General features: G+C 45.8%; 3 protein-coding genes across 3 annotated transcripts; 1 reads left to right on the top strand and 2 right to left on the bottom strand.

The window, feature by feature from the left end:
* On the bottom strand, window positions 1-17914 carry WDR45 (WD repeat domain 45). Its single transcript, XM_083158855.1, has 11 exons — window positions 17587-17914; window positions 17430-17491; window positions 14920-14994; window positions 11333-11437; window positions 11122-11218; window positions 10722-10816; window positions 9622-9701; window positions 9338-9546; window positions 8348-8449; window positions 392-537; window positions 1-312 (listed from the first exon to the last, which is right to left on the bottom strand). The coding sequence occupies exons 2-11, from the start codon at window positions 17476-17478 to the stop codon at window positions 203-205; spliced, it is 1068 nt and encodes a 355-aa protein (XP_083014981.1). The 5' UTR covers window positions 17479-17491; window positions 17587-17914; the 3' UTR covers window positions 1-202.
* On the bottom strand, window positions 3251-8341 carry LOC146035424 (uncharacterized). Its single transcript, XM_083158856.1, has 3 exons — window positions 7031-8341; window positions 5188-5609; window positions 3251-4335 (listed from the first exon to the last, which is right to left on the bottom strand). Exons 2-3 carry the CDS (start codon window positions 5602-5604, stop codon window positions 3763-3765), a joined length of 990 nt encoding a protein of 329 aa, XP_083014982.1. The 5' UTR covers window positions 5605-5609; window positions 7031-8341; the 3' UTR covers window positions 3251-3762.
* UBL4A (ubiquitin like 4A) lies at window positions 17721-26028 on the top strand. The gene is made up of 4 exons (XM_083158857.1): window positions 17721-18221; window positions 24070-24175; window positions 24867-25042; window positions 25810-26028. The coding sequence occupies exons 1-4, from the start codon at window positions 18174-18176 to the stop codon at window positions 25918-25920; spliced, it is 441 nt and encodes a 146-aa protein (XP_083014983.1). The 5' UTR covers window positions 17721-18173; the 3' UTR covers window positions 25921-26028.
* Window positions 26029-26241: the final 213 nt, after the last annotated feature.

The following is a 26241-nucleotide window of genomic DNA, read 5'->3' on the forward strand; positions in this document are numbered from 1 at the left end:
TCTGGTCTCTTTAAACCTCTTTATTAAGAACACATACAAGCAATAACATCCTATATACAATACTAATACTGCATGAGCACAGCATTACTGTACAATGTCCATATATTGTCATAGGTGGGCGACGATCTGATCCATAGTGTTCTCCTGTAATCAGGCCTGATCCTGCATCTTCAATACACATCACTGCCACATCAATAGCGGCTCAGAATATGTCATCATCGCAGATATCCAGATATACATCAAAGGCCTCCCGGTTACAGTTCCCTTCTGGGGTGAAGACGTACTTGTGAAACGTTCCGTCCACGCAGACCGCTATAAAAATAGAGAGCATGGTTACCCCTTCTGTAGTGGGAGGATGGAGGTTTGGGGAAATGAGAGGTAAAGGTCTCACCTATGACAGAATTGACATTTTTGGAGGTGTTTTTGCCGAAGGCGCAGATACAAGCAGACTCTGCAGGTACGGTGAAACTGGCTAAACTCCACTGTGAGTCCACGTACTGGCCGATCATAGGTCCCACCTTACCGACACGCGCCAAGCTGAAACAGGATAACACGCCCGTTTGGTATGCCCGTATATTTAAAGCGGCAATCATTGACAAGGAAAAGCCAACCTATGTCCTTTTCATCAAACCCTTAGGATGGGAGTTCTATTGAAGGTGGGATGTTGCCCATAGCAACCAATCTGATTCTATCTATTATCTTTTAGAAGGTGCTAAATAAAAAAAGAAGTCGAATCTGGTTGCTATGGGCAACATCCCATCTTAGTAAATTGACCCCAGAGAGGTTTATGATCATTGCCTTTAGACATGACACAAAACAGCTCTGAAGATGGAATCAAATGCAACGTGCAGAGCTGCACTGTGTCGTATTCAAAGGCAATGGAAGTCAGCTAAATGTTACAACAGCTCGGTGAAATATGTCAACTAAAGTTAGTCAAAAACCTGTACGGTTCTCAAACTGTGGGTCCTGACCCCAAAGTGGGTCCCAACCTTCTCAGCATGGGGTCGCGACTCCATGTTGCTGACCATCAGGCTGATGACTTTTCTAATGGCATTCAAGGAGTCTGAAACATCTGTTGAATTGTCTATTATTTTAGAATCCTCCCATCGCTCTGTGCCTCCACAATGCTGCCATGTATGTGCTGTCTGCTGACTACACGTGTGATGTGATGACCTTCGGCGGTAACTTTCTGGGGTCCTGTCATTTTTTTTATTGTCTGTTGGGGTCCCAGAGCAAAATAGTTTGAGGACCCCTGGTCTAAACAATTAATAAACAAAAAACAACCCCTTAACCTCTAATGAGCCACTGCTGCAAAAAAACAAACACCCCCCCTCTTCAGTGGACCTAGGGGGTGATTCTGGTTGCTTTGCAAAAGCAAACTCCTTTAATGGACAAAGCCATGCTGCACTGCAGGTGGGGCAGATGTAACATGTGCAGAGAGAGTTAGATTTGGGTCAGATGTGTTCAAATGAAATCTAAATTGCAGTGTAATGTAGGGTACACACCAGGACGACCACCGTCGTTCACGACCGATAGACGACCATGGAACGATTTCCCTTGGACTTCCCGGGAGCTCCCAGGCAGTCCCCAGCAAACGATTAGCAAAAATTGTGGGTTTTTTGCGGAACGATCTAGATCCGATCCCGATGTGCCCGCGATGGTCGTTAAGACGGTCGGATCGCTGGTTTTTTTTTTTTTTTGCAAGAACACATGCGACCGTCGTCAGATGGGCCTTTGAAATTGTAATGAAGGGGCTGGACTAGCAGAGGGGGAGGACTAGCAGAGGGGGATAGGAATAGCAGCAGCCATTTTAAACCAGTGTATTTCTGCTTTGTTACTAGTGAGGCTTGGTTTATACCTGCTGGACATAGCTATTTACACATTACTTTGTTTTGCCTGCCATTACAAAGTGTCTTTTAACCCTGCACTATGGAGAATGCAGTGATGGGTAGTCACCAGCAACAGTACCTGCTCTATTATGCAGTTTTGAAGCTCAGGCGTCAGAGAGCCCAGCGCAGGAGAGAAAGATCATGCTGGACAAAGCAGTGGCTACTTCAGCGTCAGACTCGTTCGCACATGCCACTGCTCAGGGACATCAGGGAGAATAACCCAGACGATTTTCGTAACTTCTTGAGGATGGATGATGCCACATTCCAGGAATTGCTGCGTCTGGTGACTCCCCACATCGAGAAGCAGGATACCAAGTATCGCATGGCTATCCCTGCTGAGGAACGGCTGGTGGTGACCCTGAGGTTTCTGGCGACAGGACGGTCTCTTGCTGACCTAAAGTTTGGATCCCTCATCTCCCCGCAAGCTTTGGGCCTCATCATCCCGGAGACCTGCAAAGCCATTGTGAAGGTGCTGCAGTACCAGTATTGCAAGGTAAGGATGAAATATACACTGTACACTTTATTGTGCAAACAAAATATTTTTATTTATAATTTAGGCCTAGGACAGAAACAGGTTTTTTAGGCCTTTCATGGTTAAAACATGTAAAATAGTAAATAGATTGTGTCAACACAAATATATTATAATACCATATATAAAAGATATTGTACAAAAACACACACTATATATAAAGATTTAAGTATGTATGACCCAGTTTAAACTTTCCCAATAAGTACGGGCTACTGTGTGGCAGAGGATGTCTGCCGCAGATAAGTAAAGGCTGCGGCCCACATGGCGCATGGCGCAGATGCAATGGTCCCGGCCCCATTGATGTGCGCCATACGCCATGTGAGCAGTGGCCATCACATACCTGCAGCTGAGACCATGTCTGCCGCACAGTACCCCATACTATTGGCAAAGAAAAAAGGGCAATAAATGGAGTTTGCTATCCAGATTGAGGAGAATCCTGTTCTCCCTCTGGTAATGCAGGTACAGGTAGCAGCATATAAATAAACAAAAAAAACACACTCTGGTAACTTCTGGAACATGCCCTTACAACAGTAGGGATAAGGTACTGTGCGGCAGAGGATGTCTGCTGCAGATATGTAAAGGCTGCGGCCCACATGGCGCATGGCGCAGATGCAATGGTCCCGGCCCCATTGATGTGCGCCATACGCCATGTGAGCAGTGGCCATCACATACCTGCAGCTGAGACCATGTCTGCCGCACAGTACCCCATACTATTGGCAAAGAAAAAAGGGCAATAAATGGAGTTTGCTATCCAGATTGAGGAGAATCCTGTTCTCCCTCTGGTAATGCAGGTACAGGTAGCAGCATATAAATAAACAAAAAAAACACACTCTGGTAACTTCTGGAACATGCCCTTACAACAGTAGGGATAAGGTACTGTGCGGCAGAGGATGTCTGCTGCAGATATGTAAAGGCTGCGGCCCACATGGCGCATGGCGCAGATGCAATGGTCCCGGCCCCATTGATGTGCGCCATACGCCATGTGAGCAGTGGCCATCACATACCTGCAGCTGAGACCATGTCTGCCGCACAGTACCCCATACTATTGGCAAAGAAAAAAGGGCAATAAATGGAGTTTGCTATCCAGATTGAGGAGAATCCTGTTCTCCCTCTGGTAATGCAGGTACAGGTAGCAGCATATAAATAAACAAAAATACACACTGTGGCCCTTGTGTGGCAGAGGATGTCTGCTGCAGATATGTAAAGGCTGCGGCCCACATGGCGCATGGCGCAGATGCAATGGTCCCGGCCCCATTGATGTGCGCCATACGCCATGTGAGCAGTGGCCATCACATACCTGCAGCTGAGACCATGTCGATGGTAAATGATAAAGTAGCCTATTTTTTAAGACAGATCCTCAAAAACAGGACACTCTGGATCTTCTATCAGTAAAGAACTGTAGAATTGACGGTACTGGGGGGGTTGAGAAGGCTGTGTAGGTGTTGACTGGGTATGTGTTGGAATTGTGCTCGACTGGCCTGCTACGGTGGCAGGCGGAGTAGGCACTGGTGATTCTAATGACAGTGGTGTGTCTGGTGCACTACCAATGCCAACTATTTTAGTGCCACTGTTGAGATACCCTAAACTGCCATTATACACCAACTCCATGCATAACTTTTCAAAAGTAAGTTGCTGGTTAGGAGCCATGTTGCGAACACACTCTGCCACATAAGTGAAGTAGTTGTCATGTTTGTCCGGGTTTCTTTGCAGGACTTGATGTGCCCGCATCATAAATTCTTCATGTGCCGCTGCTTCTCCTTTTTTTCCTTTGCCACGCATTTTTTTGGCACGGGGGAGTGGTGGAGTGGGTTCCAGGGTGGGTGGCGGAGTGCGTGCCGGAGTAGGAACTTCGTTCGATGTGCATGCATTCTCAGATAGGACAGATAGGTCTGGGGTTGCAGGTGGGTAGTCACCAAGCTGTAAAAAAATTGAACATGTTTACTAATCAATTCTATTTACTTCTAATTTCAGTTCCCTACCAGCGTGAATGAATGGAAAGTCATTGCAGAGGAGTTTGAACAGCGATGGAACTTCCCAAATTGCGGTGGAGCCATTGATGGCAAACATGTCCGCATAGCCCAGCCTATCAATAGTGGTTCCTACTATTTTAATTACAAGGGCTATTTTAGCATTGTACTAATGGCTGTTGTTAATGCGAACTATGAGTTTATCTTCCTGGATGTAGGAAGGAATGGCCGTGCATCGGATGGTGGCACTTTCAAGGACACAAAGTTCTACGAAAGGCTCATAGCGAACACCCTTCACTTGCCGTCTGTCCAGGAAACTAAACAGGGGCTTAACTTTGTTTTTGTGGCTGACGAGGCTTTTGGCCTGCACGAGCATGTCATGAAGCCATATGCGCAAAGGGGGTTGAACCATGACAAAAGGATCTTTAACTACAGGCTATCCAGGGCACGGCGTGTTGTGGAAAATGCTTTTGGCATCCTGGCAAGCCGGTTTCGCATTTTCCACACTGCCATTAACCTGAGGGTGGACAAAATTGACTGGGTTGTCACGGCGTGCTGTGTCCTGCACAATTTGCTCCGCAGAAAAGCCACACAGCAAAGGGCTACAGGCACAGCACTCCAAGAAGACCAAGAACTGCCAGAGGAGGTAGTGCAGATATCCTCCTTGCAAACCCCAACACAACACTACACAGGGAGTGCACGAGCCAAACAGGTGAGGGAACAGTACATGGCCTACTTTAATGGGGAGGGCGCTGTGGATTGGCAGGAGGAATCAATTAGATAGCCAAAAAAATAGACTCACCGATGCAGACTGCGAATTCTCCTCCTCCTCCTGCGCCGTGACTTCTTGGTTTTCATGTTCTACCATAAGGACTACTCCTGTCCTCATCGACTCCTGGCTGAGGGTGAATGTCAACCGGTCATAGTACCAGAGCGATGTTTGATACATCTCGTCGACTCCAGCACCAGACTTCTTTGCAGCCTCCACCTTCTTGTGTTCCTTTAAGAACACCGTGCGCAGATTCTGGATGCGTTTCCTCACCCATTCAACATTGGCCTCTGGGTGAAATGGAAGACTGTAGCGTGCCAACTCCTCCAAGGCTTGGTTTCTTTTCATTTTGTTTGAATACTCCTTGGATTTTGTTCGCCACAGGCATTCGTGTGAACGATATTTTTCAATAAACCCTTCAAGAAACTCTTGTTCCTTTGCGTTGGACATTGGGACTGTAAAAAGATAAAACCATTTTAGTTGTTATAGTTATACCAATGTTTTGTTTCATATTTAAATTTTTATAGTTATAGTTACCAGTTTACCTAGTTCTTATGTTTTAAGTATTTAAAATGTTAATAAACTTTTATGAAAACCACTATACATTTTATTGTGCAGATTGCTATTCACACACACAGGTGAATGGGGCCTAGCAGAGAGGAGTGCATGGAATACTGCAATGGTGGACAATGGTTTATGTATATATATCTATATATACACAAACACACACACACAGGTGAATGGGGCCTAGCAGAGAGGAGTGCATGGAATACTGCAATGGTGGACAATGGTTTATGTATATATATCTATATATACACAAACACACACACACAGGTGAATGGGGCCTAGCAGAGAGGAGTGCATGGAATACTGCAATGGTGGACAATGGTTTATATATATCTATATATACACAAACACACACACACAGGTGAATGGGGCCTAGCAGAGAGGAGTGCATGGAATACTGCAATGGTGGACAATGGTTTATGTATATATATCTATATATACACAAACACACACACACAGGTGAATGGGGCCTAGCAGAGAGGAGTGCATGGAATACTGCAATGGTGGACAATGGTTTATGTATATATATCTATATATACACAAACACACACACACAGGTGAATGGGGCCTAGCAGAGAGGAGTGCATGGAATACTGCAATGGTGGACAATGGTTTATATATATCTATATATACACAAACACACACACACAGGTGAATGGGGCCTAGCAGAGAGGAGTGCTTGGAATACTGCAATGGTGGACATTGGTTATATGTATACACACACACATGGGGCCCACCCAAAAAAAACAGTGACATGGTCGGGTGCACGGTTGCCAAACCAGTGCTTTATACACACTATATACATTGGTGGCAACAGTGGGCATGCATAGAAGAGCATTGGGAGTGCAAACATACCAGGTTGTTGTTCTGGGAGATGAGACAAGAAGGAGAGTCCAACTGCTGCGCCAGCGCTGTTTGCTATGTGGAAAAACATGGCGCCGGGGGAGTGTTTAGGAAATGCCACTCAAATAGGCTGGATCAAACGACGGACGCACCGACGGACGGACGACGGAGGCGGCAAAAAACACTCACGATCTGCATACGATTGACGGTCGGTCGGCCTGGGATTGACGGATCCTACCTGCAGCACGTAGGACCAAAGATGCGACCAAACGAGCGGCGTGAACGCGCATTGGATCGGAATCGGATCAAATAAATGTCAAAAACACACGATAGTACATACAATCTGCATACAACCGGTCGGAATTGGATCTAAATTGACAGAATCGGGCCCTAGTCGTCCTGGTGTGTACCCAGCATAAGAATAAAGCAGACAGTATTTACCCTACACAGAAGCAAAATAACTCACCTATATGTAACTCTCTCTGCACATGTTACATCAGCCCCACCTGCAGTGCAGCATGGTTTTGTCCTTTAAAGAAGGAAATTGCTTTTGCAAACCAACCTGAATCACCCATTATTGTGAAAATACGGAAAAATTGAGCAGTTGAAAAGCACTATTAGGATTATTTTAAAATTATAGGATTTTCTTTTTTATTTCAAACTAGTTTTACTTTAATCTTATAAACTACAGATTTTTTTTTTTTTTTTATAGTATTTGCCCACGTTTTAGTATAATGGGTCTCTCCCTGCACAGTGCTTTGTAAAGGCCCACATATACTTGTATGGGTGTGGTATAGGGGTCCGACAGTTGGGATCCTGACAGTCATTATCCCGACATCGGGATCCCGACTGGCCAGACCCAGACACCTTGCGGACTCACTATGTTCGCCACACTGCGGGCACAGTGGCTCACTATGCAAGCCACCTATTCTATTCTCCCTCTATGGGGGTCGTGGACCCCCACGAGGGAAAATAGTGGGTGGCCGTCGGGAACCTTGCTGTCGGTATCCCAACGTCGGGTGAATGCCTGTTGGGATCCCGCCTGTCGGGACCCTGTCCGCCACCCACTTATTGTCTCTCTCCCCAACTCAGCACACACGGGCTGTGCTTTTCATCACTCTCCCCTCTGCCTGGCTCCCCACCAGTAGACCTGGGCCCACATAAAAAGTACCCTCTCTAAGCCACTGACTATACATAGCATGCAAAAGGACCGCACACAATACATCGTATGTGGTCAGGCCAGCTCCCCTGCGGGCAATTGCGCTGGCCCTTTATAAAGGTATTATAGTATACTAGCTAATCCTGCTGGAAGCAAAAGCTTTGAAAGCTAGTCTTCTACCTTGTGATTGACTATGTGTTTCTGTATGTGTGAAAGATATCTAGTTTCACACGTTGCCAGCAGATGGCAGTGTTTTGGTTACACCACGACACTAGATATATATCACAGTACATAGTTTAAATTTTTGTGAGTTATTTCATAAAATACGCACCTCAATTGTATTTTTTTCTTTTTCATGCTTTACAACATTGACACCAAATAAAAACTGAAAAACTCATATCGACCTTTTGCTGTCTGCCTAGAGACAGTCAGTGAGCTATACCACACCCAGCTCCCTGACCTATCTTCAGATCTGTTTATTACAAGCGTAGCATGTGCTGAGCCTGGTTTTGCCATTTTCCCAGACAAACAAACAATTCCTCTCCTGAGCCTGATGGCAGAAGCCCTGAGACAGCCGCCACCGGCTCTCTCTGCTGCGCTGTCAGAGTGAAGGATGTCACGTACGCAGAGCGGCGGTTCAGCTTGGTGTCCTTCAGAGCGAAGATGTGCACGGTGCCTTTATCGCTGGAACTACACAGGAAGGAGCTGTCGTGGCTGAAACTGATGCTGGGGAAACAGAAGGAATACAGTTCTATTAAGACTGATTTTTATGATTCTAACCAGATCAGGAAATATATTTACAAAATTATAAATATAGACATTGTAGGAGCTCAGCAGGAAAAGTGCTTGATGGCAGGTATGTGCCACTGAGACTGCTGATGTCAGTGGTATAAATCCCAGACAGGGTTGAAATGGGTGGTACGTCTGGGTTTTGGAATGCTTGTGTTGGTTTGCTACTAGCCATTTCCATACTACACACAAGGTTAATCAACTCCTGAGCTGGTGAGAGAGAGCTGGTGTTGCTAGGGTCTATCTGGGACCTGCTAATACAGAGACAGGGTGAGTGCCTTGGTCTATGTCTGCCTCTTCTGAAGCTGCAAAGAGCAGAGACGTTGTGTTCAAATTGAATGGAAATGATGTGGAGATAAGCCTTGTGTCACATGACATACCTCTTTAAGTAGTATGTTGTACAGCATACTACTTTTCACAAGAAAGCAAGTATGCTGTACACCATGGGTCTTCAACCTGTGGCCATCCAGATGTTGTGAAACTACTTGTTCCAACATGCATTGCCACATTTTTTCCAATAAGAGCATGCCAAAACTGTCAGGGCATGCTGGGACATGTAGTTCCACAACATCTGGATGGCCACAGGTTGAAGACCTGTGCTGTACACCATGGGGGAATATATATGCCTACTATTTAGTTTTACTTTGTTATGATTTAAAGGTTTTATTAAGCATAGGTATTATTGCAATATCAAAAATGGATTATTCAGTATAAATGTATTAGTTTCTAATTCAGGCATTCACACTTATTATTTAATTGTTGTGTAGGGTGGTGTTATGTAGGCCTTTACCATTGCCCACAATATGTCATTCAAAGCACGCTTACCAGTATAAAGTGGCTGGGTCTGTACCACGCCGCAGTTCCACCAGCTGCTCCCGCGTCTGGGTGTCAAAGAGCCGGATTAATGTGCCTTTCCGGGATGCGGAAGCCACCAGCGTGCCTTGCTGATTAATGGCCAGACAGCCCAGCTCACTCTGGTGGGCGTTTATGGTGAACGGGGCGGAGGAACTGCCGGGTTTGGCATTGCACAGATCCTACAGGCAGAGTGAATGCTTGGATTAGTCATATACCTTCCCTGCACCAAAGCGCTATAATGATATTAAACTCACCACCAACTGCAGGCTGCCGCATTTATGTCCTGGGAAAATAAGCAGCTGTTTCTCCATACTGGGGCACAGATCGCATAGGCCTGGGGACATAGACATTAGTATGATGATGAAGACTCTCACCAATACACTTGTTTACTTATAAAAAAATATTGGAAGCAAATAATACAGAATTAACCCTGTAGATGTGTACCAATGAAATCAGGACGACACGTGCAGCATGAGTGTAATACAGGTCTTTACTCAGCATGAGCCAGACATAAGGTAAAAGTAACAGAAGACAAACAGGAAGGGAGTCCCCTCAGCATGACATCATCTCCAGGCCCCATACCAGTTGTTACATCATTGTGTGTTCTGACAATGATTATCTGTTGTGGCTGTACAAAGGGGTCGATTCAGTCCTGCACAGTGAGCAGCAAATTCAACCTCATTTTCAATGGTGGGGGAGTGCTCATGCGCATAGTCACTCATGCCCATATGTGCACCCCAAGTCACGGGGTTTGGTTGGCTGGGGGAGGGGGATTGGGCTACGTTTAGAAGGATGGAAATTACCTGTTTGCTAGAGAGCAAAAACATGCCGCCTAGTGAGGTCTGAATTGGGCCCAAAGCTGCTTAACCCCTTCACTGGTAATCCCGAGAACTTTCTGGGCTATGTCTTAATGCCCAGACTGGCAAACCCGGAAAATTCTCGGGATTGCCAGTGTTTATCGCTCCCTCTCCTCCGCCTGCGGCGCCGGCTTATGACAAGCAGGGAGGGGCGCCGGGCAGCGGCTGACAGTGTTCAGCGGCATTGCCCGGACCCTACACACAGCGTGGTGGGTTTTTTTTTTTAGGTAGCGCTCCCCAAAAAAAACCTTGCCCAGTGGGGAGCGCTACCTTAAAAAAAAAAAAAAAAACACCACTGAAGGGGTTAATATGTTGGCGCTATATAAAACTTACATTTCCATCTCAGTACCTGTCATAGTGACACTTCATATACACATCATTATTACAGAGGGACACTGACAAATTAGTCAGAAACCAACCATCAGCAATGAAGACCCAGGCCTCTGTGTCTAGCATGTCGCACACTCTCATACCTTAGCACAGAGGGGAGATTTTACCTTTAGGATTGTCTCGGGTGTCAAACTCAAAGAGTTTGGTTGGATTGTCAGGAAAAGAGTAGACGTAAATCCGATTTTTCAGTACGATGATAATTCTGTAACAGGAGATTATTGGGTTACTAAACATTCTAGATATCGACAGAGCATCGCCCTGTTACAGATTATATTACAGATTATGTTACAGATTATATACAGTGGGGAGCGGAAGTTTGGGCACCCCAGGCAAAAATTCATTTTAATCTGCAAAAAGAAGCCAAGGAACGATGGAAAAATCTCCAAAAGGCATCAAATGACAGATTAGACATTCTTATAACATGCCAAAAAAAGTTTGATTTTATTTCCACTTTCAAAATAACAGAAAACAAAAAATGGCATCTGCAATATATATGCAAATACTCACTTGTCAGATCTCAGACGTACACTGAGCACAGGTTTAGTAAATGTAAATTCCAGAACCAGTTTATCCTTTCCATCACGTGAATCATCCCAGATCAGCACTAGATACAGAATACAGACAAATAAGCGCTATGGCTGTACCATCGCCATTTACTCAGAATGTGATAGGGCAATAATTACCAAGATGGCAAATTAAAGGCTTTAATGTTCTATACCTGATATATCTGAAAACTTGGGATTACTCCCGCCTCCAACAAGCGCCAGTAGATTACACCTGTGTAGCATTTCTACCTGTCCGACACTGCCCACCTGCTCCAGGTCTAGGAGAGAAGGAAGACAATTAGCACTGGTGAGTGGACTGAACGTCCCTCCTTACACTTGGACTTAGGGCCTTATTCAGACCTGTTCAGTGGCAAATGCAGGATTTCTAGAGGGGGGTTTCCAAATTCAATCGACAATCTCACACTCTGTGCAACATTGGAGCAATGCGGTAGTCTGGGGGAGTAACGATCCCCGGACATTAATGTACACATTGGTCTTTTTATACACTGGATACTGTATGGAATACAGTATTAATATCTAACACAGCGGTAGCCAACTCCAGTCCTCAAGAGCTACCAACAGTTCACATTTTCCAGCTCACCGCACAGGTACACAGGTGCACGCATTACTGACTAACACATTTTAAAAGATCCACAGGTGGAGCTAAAAACTTTGCTTGTGATTCTGTGAGGAGACATGGAAAGAGTACTGAAGTTGGCTATCCCTGATCTATCACTATAGATGGTCTACAACAGGCATGTCCAAACTGTGGCCCTCCTGCTGTTGTGAAACTACGAGTCCCATCATGCCTTGCCACAGTTTTGCTATTAGGGAATGCAAAAACTATGGCAAGGCATGCTGGGATGTGTAGTTTCACAACAGCTGGAGGGCCACAGTTTGGACATGCCTGGTCTACAGTATTGGCTGTATCAAACATTTTAATAATATAAGTAAGTGGATAAGAAAAGGTTAAATATACCATTATAATAAATACACAAACATAATGAAACTAGTACTGCACTTTCTAAGCTCACATTCTCCAACCTCATGGTAAGGCTCCAGTCTCTTCTTCCTGGTAGCTGCTCTCTGCTACGGTCTACTGAACTGATGGAGGACTCAAATCCACACACACAGAAAACTTGTTAAAAGCTGCTACCACTGGGCATGTGCAGCAGCTCTCCTCTGTCCCTTATACTGCATAATATTGCTATCAAAATTTTAGCCAATTGCCAAGAGGAGGGGGGTTTCCAGGCAACTGGACCCCCCCCCCCCCTTGCATCTGCCTATGCTGTTAGCAAGGCTGCACATTTTGCAGATTGACACATTCATGCTGCCCTGCAGGTGGGGTAGATATAAAATGTGCATAGAGAGTTATGGGGCCTACACATGTAGAGATTTGTGCCAGTGATTTTGCATGGGTGATTCAGCATGGGAGATTCCCCTTGAGTTTCTTCTAATCTAGATCACTCAGAAAGTGTCAGTAATATGCACCAGCGATTAAGCATGTGAGATTTAAGTTAAGCAAGGTAAAAAAAAAAAAAATAAAGTGAGGCAGGGAGTATTCTGGTGACACAAATCATTTATCACTATCGACTACTCCAAAAACACAGGCTATGTGCAGTCTCTTGCTAAGCGATCTGACTAGATTGATGGTACATGCTGGTTCTATGCCCATTATTCAGATCTGATCACAGTACAAATTTGTTCTCAAACTGGGCAAAACCATGGCCCTTATTCTGGTTGGTGCGGTAATATCCGCGTGCGTTCGGCCCGCCGATGTTTTGTGTCTGCGCATGTGCAGAGGCGTCTCTGCGCATGTGCGAGCGGGGCGTACGGCCAAATCCCGCATGAAATGTGAACACTCCGAACAGGGGGTGGAGAGGGGCGTGAAAGGCTATTTGGGCTCATTACCATATGCATACGCCCCGCGTTTCATGGGCGTTCCCATGCAAACGCTGGGCGTACGCATGGTAATGCGGCCGTGACGCACGTGTAGGGGGCGGACATATGACATCGCCGGATGTCAGCTGCCCGCCCAGATCCCTGCTTTTGCACGGAAAAATGTCCGTGTGGTCTGAGGTTGCGGGAGCTGGTGGAGCACTCGGTCCTGCATTCGATGGTCTGCGACCATCGAATGATGGGGGAGGTTCCCTGAGATGGAGGAGGCGTATTCCATGAAAAATACACGTGCGGTCCGTTCGGCCAGCTTCTTACCGCGTACGGACGGAGTTGGCGATCCGTACGGAAGGCGGGGTTTCGCACGCACGGTCCTGCCCGCATATTCGGATCCGGACGCACCGATCAGAATAAGGGCCCATGTGCACTGCAGGTGGAGCAGATGTAACATGTGCAGAGAGAATTAGATTTGTGTGAGTTATTTTGTTTCTGTGCAGGGTAAATACTGGCTGCTTTATTCTTACACTACAATTTAGATTTCAGTTTCAACACATCCCATCCAAATCTAACTCTCTCTGCACATTACATCTGCCTCTACTGCAGTGCACATGGTTTTGCCAGTTTTGAGAACAAATTTGTACTGCGATCAGATCAGCATAAGGGCCTATGGGGGAGATTCTCTAAGCTAGAAATGCGGTAAAAACCCCGTTATCGGGGTTTTTACCGCATTTTGGGATGCTGTAAGCATCCCCCGCCGGGTTACCGCGGCGGGGGGCATCGCCAGAAAAATCTGGCGATGCCCCATAGAAGCCAATGGGCTTCTATCGCAACCCTCCGCCGCCCCGCGCCGACCCCCCGCCGCCCCGCATCGCCCCCTCCCCCCTCACCTGTGTCCGGGCAGCACAGCGCAGTGCTGCCCGGACCTGTGACCTCCTCCCTGCACTGATCCTCTTCCGGGTGCAGGGTTCTTAGAGAATCTCCCCCTATATCTCCTGGCAATAGTGACATGCATCGCTATGGGCACTACACATACAGCCATGCATGCTTAATTTCTAGTCAAATTAAGTCAGATTGCTTTGAAAATAACTTAAAATCACTACGCGTAGAGGTAGGTCCCATTAGATTTGGGGGAGTTATTGGTTTCTGTGCAGGGTAAATACTGGCTGCTTTATTCATACACTGCAATTTAGAGTTCAGTTTTAACACACCTCACCTAAATCTAACGGTCTCTGCCCGTGTTACATCTGCCCCACCTGCAGTGCAGCATACTGCAAAACTTGCAGCCTTGCTATCAGGTCTGAATTAGGCCCTTAGGCCCTGATTCTGGTTTGGTTGGTAAGCTGTGAACATCGAAGCTTACCGAGCACCAGAGACGCCACCCCGAAACCCCCCTCCCCATGCCGCCGATTCCCCTCGTTAACATTTGAGGGGATGTGTAGTGAAGACACATCCCCCCGCATGCCTCCGCTCCAGGAGAAATCAGTCGATGGTCACCGATCATCAAATGATTTCTCCTAGCTTCACAAATAAAAGTCTGTGGGAACGGACTTTTATTTGCAATCGCCGGGACGAAGAAGGGGAGGGTGGCTGACGTCTTGTGACATCGTCTCGCCTGTGTACCAATGTGAATGACCATAAAATGCTGGGCATTCCCATAGGCGATGCCCATTCCCACCGCCCCCATCCCTCCCTCCCTACAAGGATCGGCCTGGCGAGTGTGTAACTTGCCAAAGCCACTTGTTGTCAGGGTCTGTACATGCGTAAATACATGTTTGCGCATATGCAGACCCCCAAACGTTGGAACGGGGCTGAATTTGTCCCCTTCCAAATAAATTAATATACCCCCTTAGTCCGCTGTACTCACCAAGGTGACCCTTCTCCATCAGCGGCTCAATGTTAAAGATCCTCACTCCCGTCTCCATAGCACAACAGAAGCAGCCTAGAGGACAATACAATAACATCTAAACACCAGTCTCATCCAATGGGTGCAGGGCTACAACATACGTCATTTCTTGGTTTAAACACCACAACCCGCTCTGTATGTATAAGAGGCACATCTGGTTCGAGTTTAGAACTTTTTTATCTGTGTGCTGCCCTGGAGTAGTCAGCCTGTGTCGGCATGTTGGGGGCCCATACCCGATATTAGGGACCCCCAGTGACACAGAGACGCCTTGACGTACGGCCTGGGGACTTAGCCCTATATCTGCAGATATATGCAACCAAGATCTCTGTATTATCTGATTATTATATGTATATCTCTCACTCAGTGTGCAATTGGGATACAAAATGTTTTTTTCCTGACCCGTCCACATTATAAGCATAAACAGACCTGACCGGCCTTGTGTACCACCATCTCATTGAATGACCCCTACATTCTGTGGCCTTCAGCAGCCCTGGGAGTCATACTGTACATGTGAGACAGCCAGGGGATAAAATTCAGCGTCTGTAGTGCAAATAGCCGCTTTCTTCAAATGGAACCCAGCACATCTACGGGACTTCCTCGTGCCCCATCAGAATGGTTGTGAGTATACATCATCCAACCAGGTTTAACGACAATACCTCTTGTATTAGTATAGTGGTTATATTCTTCTTTTTTTGTCCATTTACCATAAATAGGGAGCATTTTCACTAATTCCCTACCACCGCTTTTTGGAAATTATGAAGGAAATATCACATATCATTTTTTTTACATCGCCGGGAAGGCTAGTGTTAAGTCACTACCATTATTTTCTTGGTCCACAATAATGTACATTAAAAAGTATAACTGACATATAAAAATATAGAAATGGACAGGGCACACTGAGTACTAGCTGAAGATGGGCAGGCTGCTAGGATTCAAGAGGTGCCCAGCCTTTAATTAGCCTAGAGCAGGCATGTCCAAACTATGGTCCTCCAGCTGTTGTGAAACTACAAGTCCCATAATGCCTTGCCACAGTTTTGCTATTATGGATCTTAAAACTATGGCAAGGCATGCTGGGATGTGTAGTTTCACCACAGCTGGAGGGCAATAGTTTGGACATGTCTGGCCTAGAGACTAGCTAGAAATGGCAGCACTGATCTCTGTGTCAAAGCCAGTGCAAGTTTAGGGGAGCATTGTCATTGCTACAGATGACAGATGACAGTATACATATTCAGAAAAGAGGGCCCAATACAGCATGGTTACAGATTACAGAAAAAAAGGCTAAATCTGGATTTTTGGGGGGAATCTATGCGTGTTGCGTGGGGACCATTTATTGGACGGGTGTGATGTCACATACAGCTACTGCAACTTGAAACATGGTTGTCCAGCACTTATTGTGCGAGTGCTGCACTATGTAGATAAGTGCTCGCACAATAGGGCTGTGGGCCTGCGGCTGTAAAATCTTGTGGATCCTGCATGCAGGAGGGCATTGCCCTGTAGCATACTTGCCTACCTGACCCTCTCCATGATGCTCTGTTCCTGGACTTTCCTGGTAATGTATGATTGCCATCACCTGTGGTGAAACACCTTTCTTATCAATTATCTAGCTCCCCGCAGGTGATGGCAATCATACATTACCAGGGGAGTCCAGGAACAGAGCATTTTCTCCCTCATGGAGAGGGCCAGGTAGGCAAGTATGGTCTGTAGTTTTGAGGATGTACTAAAAGGAATGAAAGCGGAATGACAGTCTGGTCTTCTGAAAAGGAATGCCAATTGACTATAATGGTAGAAAATGACATTGATATGTATATTTCTGAAATTATTAAACATATCAACTATATTTTTGGTACATATCTTGCTAAGACCATTACACATATGTTACATGCAGAATGACGGCTGCTTGCTATGGAATGACGCCCTTTGATATTTTATCCCATTATAGTCAATTGGCATTCCTTTTCAGAAGACCAGACTGTCATTCCTTTAAGTACGTCCCGTACCCTTGTGAGAATTTGGTGCAGCGTGTAAAAACATCACTCCCCCATCTCTTATTTTATATATGAATATGGTGTGTGAGAGACAATCACGGCAGTGTATATCTGACACATAAAGAGTGTATAAGCCTGTTTACAGTGCCACAGCAGCTGTTTGTGTGCAGGAACTGAGTGGCAATACTGAATGATCATACCCTCCAACATGACCCTCTACTTTAGGTACAAAATGCTCTGTTCCTGGACTTCCCTCTTAATTTATGATTGCCGTCACCTGTGTTGAACTAGTTAATTTATAAGAAAGGTGTTTCACCACAGGTGACGGCAATCATATAAGTAAGAGGGAAGTCCTGGAACAGAGCATTTTGTACCTAATGGAATGGGTCATGTTGGAGGGTATGAATGATGTCACCCTAGCCCGGGTACCCCCTGGACTTGTCCCAGAGGCACTCCCTCTCTGCTTGCACCTCCTCCTCCACTCACTCTGGTCCTGGTTGAACCGGAGCCCGTTCACACCGCGCTGTTGCGTCATGGCTCGCCCCGAGCTGTGAAGAAAAAGAAATGTCGTCACTCTGACGTAACACCGCGGTTGATCAGCCGGGCCCCATCCTTCTCTGTGACTGCCTAGCAAAGCTCATACCCCGCGTTCACTGGGTGACAGCGGCTGTGTTTCTCAGGTAACGCCTAGATCCCTTTCTTTTCCACCGGGTGCTTCCTTGTTTACATGTTAGACCGTGTCATACGGAGGACATGACATCAGACTGGGCAGAGGGAGACTGCGCCGCCATTCTACATTCTGGCAAAGATCCTGAATTGCTGTTACTGTGAGATGCTGACGTGTCCGTCAATCAGATAACCGAACACAGTGACACTTGCTACATTGTCGCCCCGAAAGTAGCTAATTTAATAGTCATTGAGAGGGCAGGGAAGGGCAAGAGACGCCGGCGCCGCCATCGTGCTTAAGGGCAATGTTGATCCTGCCATTAGCAGATAATGCAAACAGCGGCACCTGCAGGCCTCCATTAACACTGCGATGGTGACGTCGTCGCCATAGGATACCGCCCACCTGTCTCTAGCCCAGTGGATGCTGCTGTAGTATAGTACAGTAGCTCCGCCTCCGTGTGTCACAGCCGCCGAGTCTCTGCATCTTGGAGGACTAAACCACTGGTCTCAGAGACGCTCTTGTCGATATCGAGGACTCTATGGTGATCCCGGCTGGACCCGGAGATGCAGCTTACGGTGAAAGCGTTAAAAGGGAAAGAGGCCAATCTCCAGGTGGGTGACGGTGGTAGTGCGGCGTGTGCACCCGGGGGTCATAGTCCTTGTAGCGGGTGTTTCTATAGCCTCTCCATAGCTTGCAGCAACACACATAATTGCACCAATTCCCTTGCTGTTGGAGGAGCCCTCCTGCCCCTGTTAGTGCCTCAAAGCCCATTGCTGCCCTCCTGTTTGCGGCGGCTAGATGCAGGATTGCTTGGGTATCTTCTAATAGTGGTGTATGTATATATGTATGTATGTGTATGTGTGTGTATGTATGTATGTATGTATGTATATATATATATATATATATATATATATATATATATATATATATATATATATATATATATATATGTGTGTGTGTTTTATGGTAGGGTGTAATGTAACATACCTCTCAACATTCTTGGAACGCTCCCTGTTTGTTGGCTCAGTCCCGCTGTCTTGACTGGGACAGAATTGTTCCAGACACCACCGGGTAGGTGGTATTACTATTAAACAAGCGGTGGCACATGTCCTAAGTTGACTGTGCCAGTCTGCTGCGCATGAGCCAATCTCTCAGAATGTGGCGTTGGTGCCATTTTCGCAATGATTTCAGTACTGAAAATTTGCGTGCGCTACTATGCACTCCTGGGTAAAATGTGTCTAAACGCGCCTATTGTTGGGAGGAGGCGTGTAATAGAAATGTTTTCCATAATCATGGGCCAGATACAGTAAAACAAGTAACTTTGTGTCCGCATCGCCGGCCTGAGCCAAATTTTTTAGTAAGCGATCATAGATTTTGGTGCCCCTAATTGTGGATATTATGGCTGGAGCTACACCATGGTGTCCCTCCCACATAAGCCTAGCCATATAAACACTGGCTTTGAAAATATTGCTGCAGATCTATAATATTCCAGATTTGGTATAATACAACAGAGTTATCTAATTATTATGTAACACACATCTAAAAGAAGGACAAACCTATAGGGGTGTGAACACAAAGTAATACCAATTCATATTATGCCACACAATAATCTCTATTCAAATAATGCCACACAGTAGTGCCACTTATACACATTACACCGGATCCGATACGTGATCCCGGCGGTCAGAATCCCGACCGCCGAAATTCCGACATGGGGGGGACGTGGATCGCCCCCCCTTGCGGGCTCGCTGCGCTCGCCACGCAGCGGGCCCGGTGCCTCGCTACGCTCGGCGCGCTATTTTATTCTCCCTCTATGGGTGTCGTGGACACCCACGGAGGGAGAAAGTTTGGGGATTTCGGCGGTCGGGATTCTGAACGCCGGGATCCCGACCGCCGGCAAATTGACCGCATCCCATTACACCAGGTAGAGTGCCTGTTACACAATGCACCAGGTAGATCTCCTTGTGTGTGTTAGGTTATGCTTACATTTGGCTCTGGTGCAGCAGACATTGCAGACACAGAAGGGGAAGCCAGGAGAGGTAAAGCGTAACAAGGGATTGGACTATGCAGCGCTGCCCTGCTTCATATGCGAAAAATAGCTGGTTGCTGCAGCTACCAAGTGGCATGTGGATGGATAATACCAGTGTTGCGGCCGTGCGGATACTGCATAAGCGCTGTATACTAGGAGCCCTTATGAAGACTGTCACACATTACAGGCAGTGAGCACTATAGCCACCTTCTCTATACACACTGTTCCACATACAGAGCATTAACAAGTTACCACACACAGAGCACTTTATCAGATAGCCAGAGAAGACGTGTAATCACGGGATGCGGTCATCTATTAGAATGAACTTAGGTCTACAGTCATTAGGTCGACCCCACTAGGTCGACTGGCAGGAAGGTCGACCTGACTTAAGGTCGACATGGGCCAATGTCGACATGACTTAAGGTCGAATTTGCATAAAGGTCGACATGAGGAAGGTCGACTGGTCATAATGTCGACATGGGTTTTTCACTGTTTTTTTGAGCCGACATGTGCCGACAGGCGGTATTTCATGCCCTACCATCCACTAGGGCGTGGTGGGAGAATAAAATAGTGTGCCGAGCGCAGCGAGGCACCGTGCCCGAAGCGAAGCGAGCGATGCGAGGGTCCGATTCTCATTGCCAACTGTGTCCATGTCGACTGTGTCGACATTCGGATCAAAAAACAGTGAAAAACCCATGTCGACCTTATGACCAGTCGACCTTCCTCATGTCGACCTTTATGCAAATTCGACATTAAGTCATGTCGACCTTGGCCCATGTCGACCTTAAGTCAGGTCGACCTTCCTGCCAGTCGACCTAGTGGGGTCGACCTAATGACTGTAGACCTAAATGCAGTCTGACGAATGATCCCATTCCGTAATCACTGTGTGTACCCAGATTAAGGGGCCCATTTACTATGGATCACATATTCAATATGATCTGGGCAGGATTTTACTACCCAGGATCGCATTGCAATATGAAATCCCATCGGCGGCATGTAACACTCTGCCAGGGAACCCTCTGAGTGGCCAGCACTGCGGTGAGTAGCGCATAGGCTACAAATTCTCAGATGGTGGTATATGCGGGGGCCAGTATCCGGAATGCTTCTAATTCCCGATATTGGTAAATCGGGCAGCATCGCTTACCCCTATAAACCTATGGGGGATGCAGGTACATGCAGGACAGGAGGGATTACAGCAGGTATCAGAGATACATGATGGCGGTACTTAATATTTGTGGCTAACCAGGGCTGGATTAAGGGTCTCATAGGCTTGGAGCTGAAAATGTTCAAGGGCCTATTATGAGATGTGCAGGAGGTGAGGTCAATACCATGTACACTATACACCACAATATCTCCCTAAATATCTAAAAGTACAAAAATGTCCTATGTGTAAAATAGGAACGCAATTTTAATACTTAATTTGGCCCTGCGCTACCCCCCCCCTCAAACGCATGATTATAGGGAACTGTCTACAAATATTGTGCCAGATGTATCCAGCTTCAAAAAGTGATCAAATGGAGAGTGATAAACTGCCAGCCTATCCGCTCCTACCTGTCATGTTACAGGCTGTGTTTGATAAATAACAAGTAGGAGCGGGTTGTTTATCACTCTTCATTTTATCACTTTTTAAAGCTTGATACATCTGGCCCTTTGAATGATAAATGGGCCCCTAAAAGATGAAGTCAATGGGAGAACACACAGTAGTGGAGGGAGGTATGTATCTATCCAGTATACAGGTTGTAAAAATAGCTGGAAATACGAAGTGAAAATGAAGACCAGGCACCATGTGAGTCTGACACTACATTTGAAACACTGTCTGTGAAAAGGGAGCCCATTTGAATGACAAGGTGTGGATAGTAAGAGGAGATGGTAAGGGGGGAGGGGCATTGGAAGACACTCGCACGCAGAGCAGAGATTGACAGAGAGACGGGAACACGTAGAAGTTGAAGCTTCAGACTCCCACAAAGTTTGGGACATAGACAGAAAATGGTACAAACATGGGCTGGGGAGGAGAAGGAATACTATGTACACTAAGGGACTGATTCCAACCCGTTCAGAGGGCTGCGAATTCACAGCCCATCCAAACATCGATAGACTGCGCACAAAACAAGCAACCGCCGAGTGACTCCTGGGCAGAGTAGGAGAAATCCTTCCATGGTAAGTAACCATGGAAGGATTTCTCCTCTGTGCGGCTGCATGCGAATGGATGTGTGCGCGTGCGTTAACTGCTTGCTAGGCTATAAAAACACGCAGCCTAGCGAGCAGGACTGAATTGGGCCCTAAGTTCTCTCGTGTAGACCGGAGAACTGCAGGTGGGATGGGAATGCATTCTAAGCAGATCAGCCTGTGTAAACAGCTGCATGAACAGATAGTGCAGGCACCAGTCTACATAGATGCTACCCCATGCAAACGGCCTGAAGTGCTACAGCACCCAGTTTTGGAACTACTGGTGTATAGTCTAATGCAGGGATAGCTCTCCAGCTGCTGTTGAACTACACATCCCAGAATGCCCTGCAACAATTTTAGTATGGTAAATAGTAAAACTGTTGCAGGGCATGCTGGGATTTGTACTTCAATAACAACTGGAGTTCCCCATCTCTGGTCTAAAGGTATTGCAGTAGTTGTATTATGATCTACTGACCACTGCTCCATGCCAGCCAAATGTCGGATAGAGAAATACCATCTTTGTGCCAATCACACATTGCAAAGAAATACCCCCAGTACAAAGCACCTTTTCCTCTACATCATACTCACCTGTCTGTCCCCCGTCCCCCCCCCTGTCCAGGAAATTCTGCAGCTTTGGTCCAAAGGGCAGATGCTTGAGGCGTAGCAATGGGATTTGTATCATTACAGCCTCTCATCCAGCTTAACATTCCACCATTCATTCATTTAGCACAGGGATGGGGAACCTTCGGCCCTCCAGCTGTTGTGGAACTCTACATCCCAGCATGCCCTACTACAGCATTGCTATTTGGCCATGCAAAAACTGTTACAGGGCATGCTGGAATATGTACAACAACAGCTGGAGGCCTGAAGGTTCCTCATCCCTGATTTAGCAGAAGGGTGTAATGGCGCAATTTCCAGCAAATCATGGCCCTGCCCGCTTCAGTTGGATACTGACGGAATGCGGGAGGATCGTACTCTACCAAGTATGTTCTACAACCTTCCCACAATCAGAAGAGGAATTTTGGCTAAGTCCTGCGCTGCGGGTGGTTTGACCTACCTAATCCGTAATATAGCACGGACTACCACACCTCATAAACTGCTGCTGTTCTGTGGGGGGTAGCTCAAATCCCCAAGTTAGTTACCAGAAAAAAACACAAAGTAGAACTGCGCAGTAAAGGGGGAAATAGTACATGCAATTTATTTATACCAATATAAAACACATATAAAACATACACAAACAAAATTAAAACACAATTTATAGGCACAACCGGTTGTGTCAGGATTAATAGGTTTAAAACCAAATAGATTTTGCTTCCCTTAGCTTATCACAGTCATGTTAGTTGTGAAAGATACTGATTAGGTAACAGTCTTTGTATGGATTAGTAGATATTACTGTCCAGGTTTTGTTTTGTCTGGCCAGACAGTATTGTATTAGGGGTACCTTACAGCTGCCACCTGTAGTTCCTCCGGTCTCCCAGTGGATGGTGCTGAATCACCTGTATTTGTCCAACTATGTCTGGAGTCACCTTCGGACTTGTGGGCTGATGGTAAGCCTGTATGGATTCCCCTATGGTGCAGAAAAGAATTTTTGTAAGTAACCAACGCGTTTCCCCGCCTCCGTTAACGGTCTCAGCGGCTTTTTCAAGGAAAGAGCCGCTGAGACCGTTAACGGAGGCGGGGAAACGCGTTGGATACTTACAAAAATTCTTTTCTGCACCATAGGGGAATCCATACAGGCTTACCATCAGCCCACAAGTCCGAAGGTGACTCCAGACATAGTTGGACAAATACAGGTGATTCAGCACCATTCACTGGGAGACCGGAGGAACTACAGGTGGCAGCTGTAAGGTACCCCTAATACAATACTGTCTGGCCAGACAAAACAAAACCTGGACAGTAATATCTACTAATCCATACAAAGACTGTTACCTAATAAGTATCTTTCACAACTAACATACTAACATGACTGTGATAAGCTAAGGGAAGCAAAATCTATTTGGTTTTAAACCTATTAATCCTGACACAACCGGTTGTGCCTATAAATTGTGTTTTAATTTTGTTTGTGTATGTTTTATATGTGTTTTATATTGGTATAAATAAATTGCATGTACTATTTCCCCCTTTACTGCGCAGTTCTTCCCACAATCAGTTGTAGTTGGGCTGTATGAATGTGAGATGGGTAATGTGTAATATAGTATGTGTATGCCAGATCTGATATTCTAGGCCTTCAACATCTCACAAGTCTTTGGTTTTCAATATTCTAGGTCTCTGAGAGTGATACCATCCTTGCAGTGAAGAGACTGGTGGAAGAGAAGCTGCAGGTGCCAGTGTCCCAGCAGCGGTTGTTGTTCAGGGGCAAAGCCCTGTCAGGTATGGTACCAATTGCTAGATTTTGGACGATTTAATAATAGCTTTTTTTTTTTTTAGATTTATTTTAATACTGCAGGTTTTTCATGAACATCATAATTCAGAGGGAAATTATTCTGTTTTGTGTGCAGCGATAATTAAAGGGTGCCCATAAGTTATCACACTTGTTGCGGCTAAACCCATTTATAGCCCTGGCAAAAGTGTTGAAACAGCAAAGTTTTCGTACATTTCTCCTCGCCGCTTCTGGAGGCTGTATAGAAACCTAGCGCCCGCGGCTCTTGCGTCCAATCGGAGTAACTATTGAATTGCACCATTGAGCACCAATTATTTAGTGTGGAGTCCAAAACAGTTGAATCCCAACCCCCCCCCCCCATAGTGTTTGATGTAAAGTGTTTATGGAACTTTAGTAATAAAGGCATTTTAGATATGGACTTTTGGGGTATTCAGTCTTGGATTCCACCTGTCGGAACTTTGCGACAGTCTGCATCCTGGCCTGTTCTCGCCTGGCTCGACAGGCGGAATTCAATGGCTCTGTTTTGTTGGAAATTGCTCCCGGAATTGAATACCCCACTATATATTGATTTTAAAATGTCAACATTATCACAATGTTAACTAACAGTAACTCTATGCAGTTTACATATTCATTTGTTTGAACTGTATTTTAATAAAGGCGTTTAATGATTGTCATCCTCAGACGAACATAGTCTTTCTTTTTACTCCATTGGGCCTGGCTCAAGACTGAACCTAATGGTGAAGGAGCGAATGTCTGTGGAGGTCGGAGGGAACGCTGTCTGGAAATCCCTGGCTGTTATACTGGGGAAGCATTTCAGCCCCTCAGATGCAGAAAGAGTTCTGGAATATGTACAGAAGGTAATGCAATGCGAAAACCTGTATAATGGGTCATGTTGTTTTTTTTTTTTTTAATAATTAAGGACGGTTCGGTTTTTTGGCATTCAGTTTCCACCTCAAATTCATGGCCACAAATGTTGCATATTTTCCTCCCCAACCCATAGAGATGTTGTGTAATTGCTCGGTTACCGCATAAAATGGTGTAAAGTACTAGCCAATTCGCTTCTAATTTACTGTTTTAATCATTTACTTAGTATTTGTTTCACTAATTTACAGGATGTGTTTCAAAAATGACAGGTGCTGATTGGTTGGAACTTTTTAATTTAAAAAGTTCAAGTAACCTGTGATCTACAATAAAGGGTCTCTCTAGCAGGGGTGGGCAATTGCTGTTGATGAACTACACATCCAAGCATGCCCTGCACTAGTTTCAGCATAGCCAGATAGAAAAACTAAAGCAAGGCATGCTGGGATGTGTAGTTCATCAACAGCTAGAGGGCTGCCTATTGCCCACCCAGCCCTGCTCTAAAGGGCTGGCTATTCAGAATGGTGGAGTAGTGAGGTCACAGCAAACTTCAGGTGCTAAAATCAGACCCACTTTGCACAAGTGTTCCATGCCCTATTTTGTGTGAATCTAGGCTGCCATAAAGTGCTGCCGCAATGACTGGCACAGAATTGCGCAGAATTGGCCCCTATGTATAAACAAATGCCTCAAGCAGTTTCTGCGATATTAAGTACTATGGTTTCTTGGCTATGACCTGACGTTGTCCTTACTTGCTATTTCCACTTAGGACTACGAGCGCAGTCTGTCACTTCTCAGCCTGGATGACATTGAGCGGCTGGCTACACGAATTCTCCATCCACAGCTACCGGATACCATAGACCTGGGATTCCTGGACTGAGAAACAGAGTCCTCTCCCACCCTTCTCATCCCACAATGCACTTGTTGTCCCCCCCTGTACAGTCACCAAATGGCATCACAAATGTAATAAAATGCAAAATGACAAGGATCTATGTCCATGAATTTCTTTAAGGTCTAATATGCTGCAAAAGAGGGACATGGTCCAATTGGGTCACCCCTTCAGGTTTATGGGAGAGGTCTCCATGTACATGACGGATTGTAGACAAGTGTCAATTTAAGTTTTCGGACGTTACATTATTAGATTAATACAACATGTTTACAGAATAAAAAACATTTATTCAATATTTCCGTATTTTTAGCT

Source organism: Crinia signifera, chromosome 9 (genome assembly GCF_055691185.1).
Source record: "Crinia signifera chromosome 9, ASM5569118v1, whole genome shotgun sequence".
Classification (NCBI taxonomy): domain Eukaryota; kingdom Metazoa; phylum Chordata; class Amphibia; order Anura; family Myobatrachidae; genus Crinia; species Crinia signifera.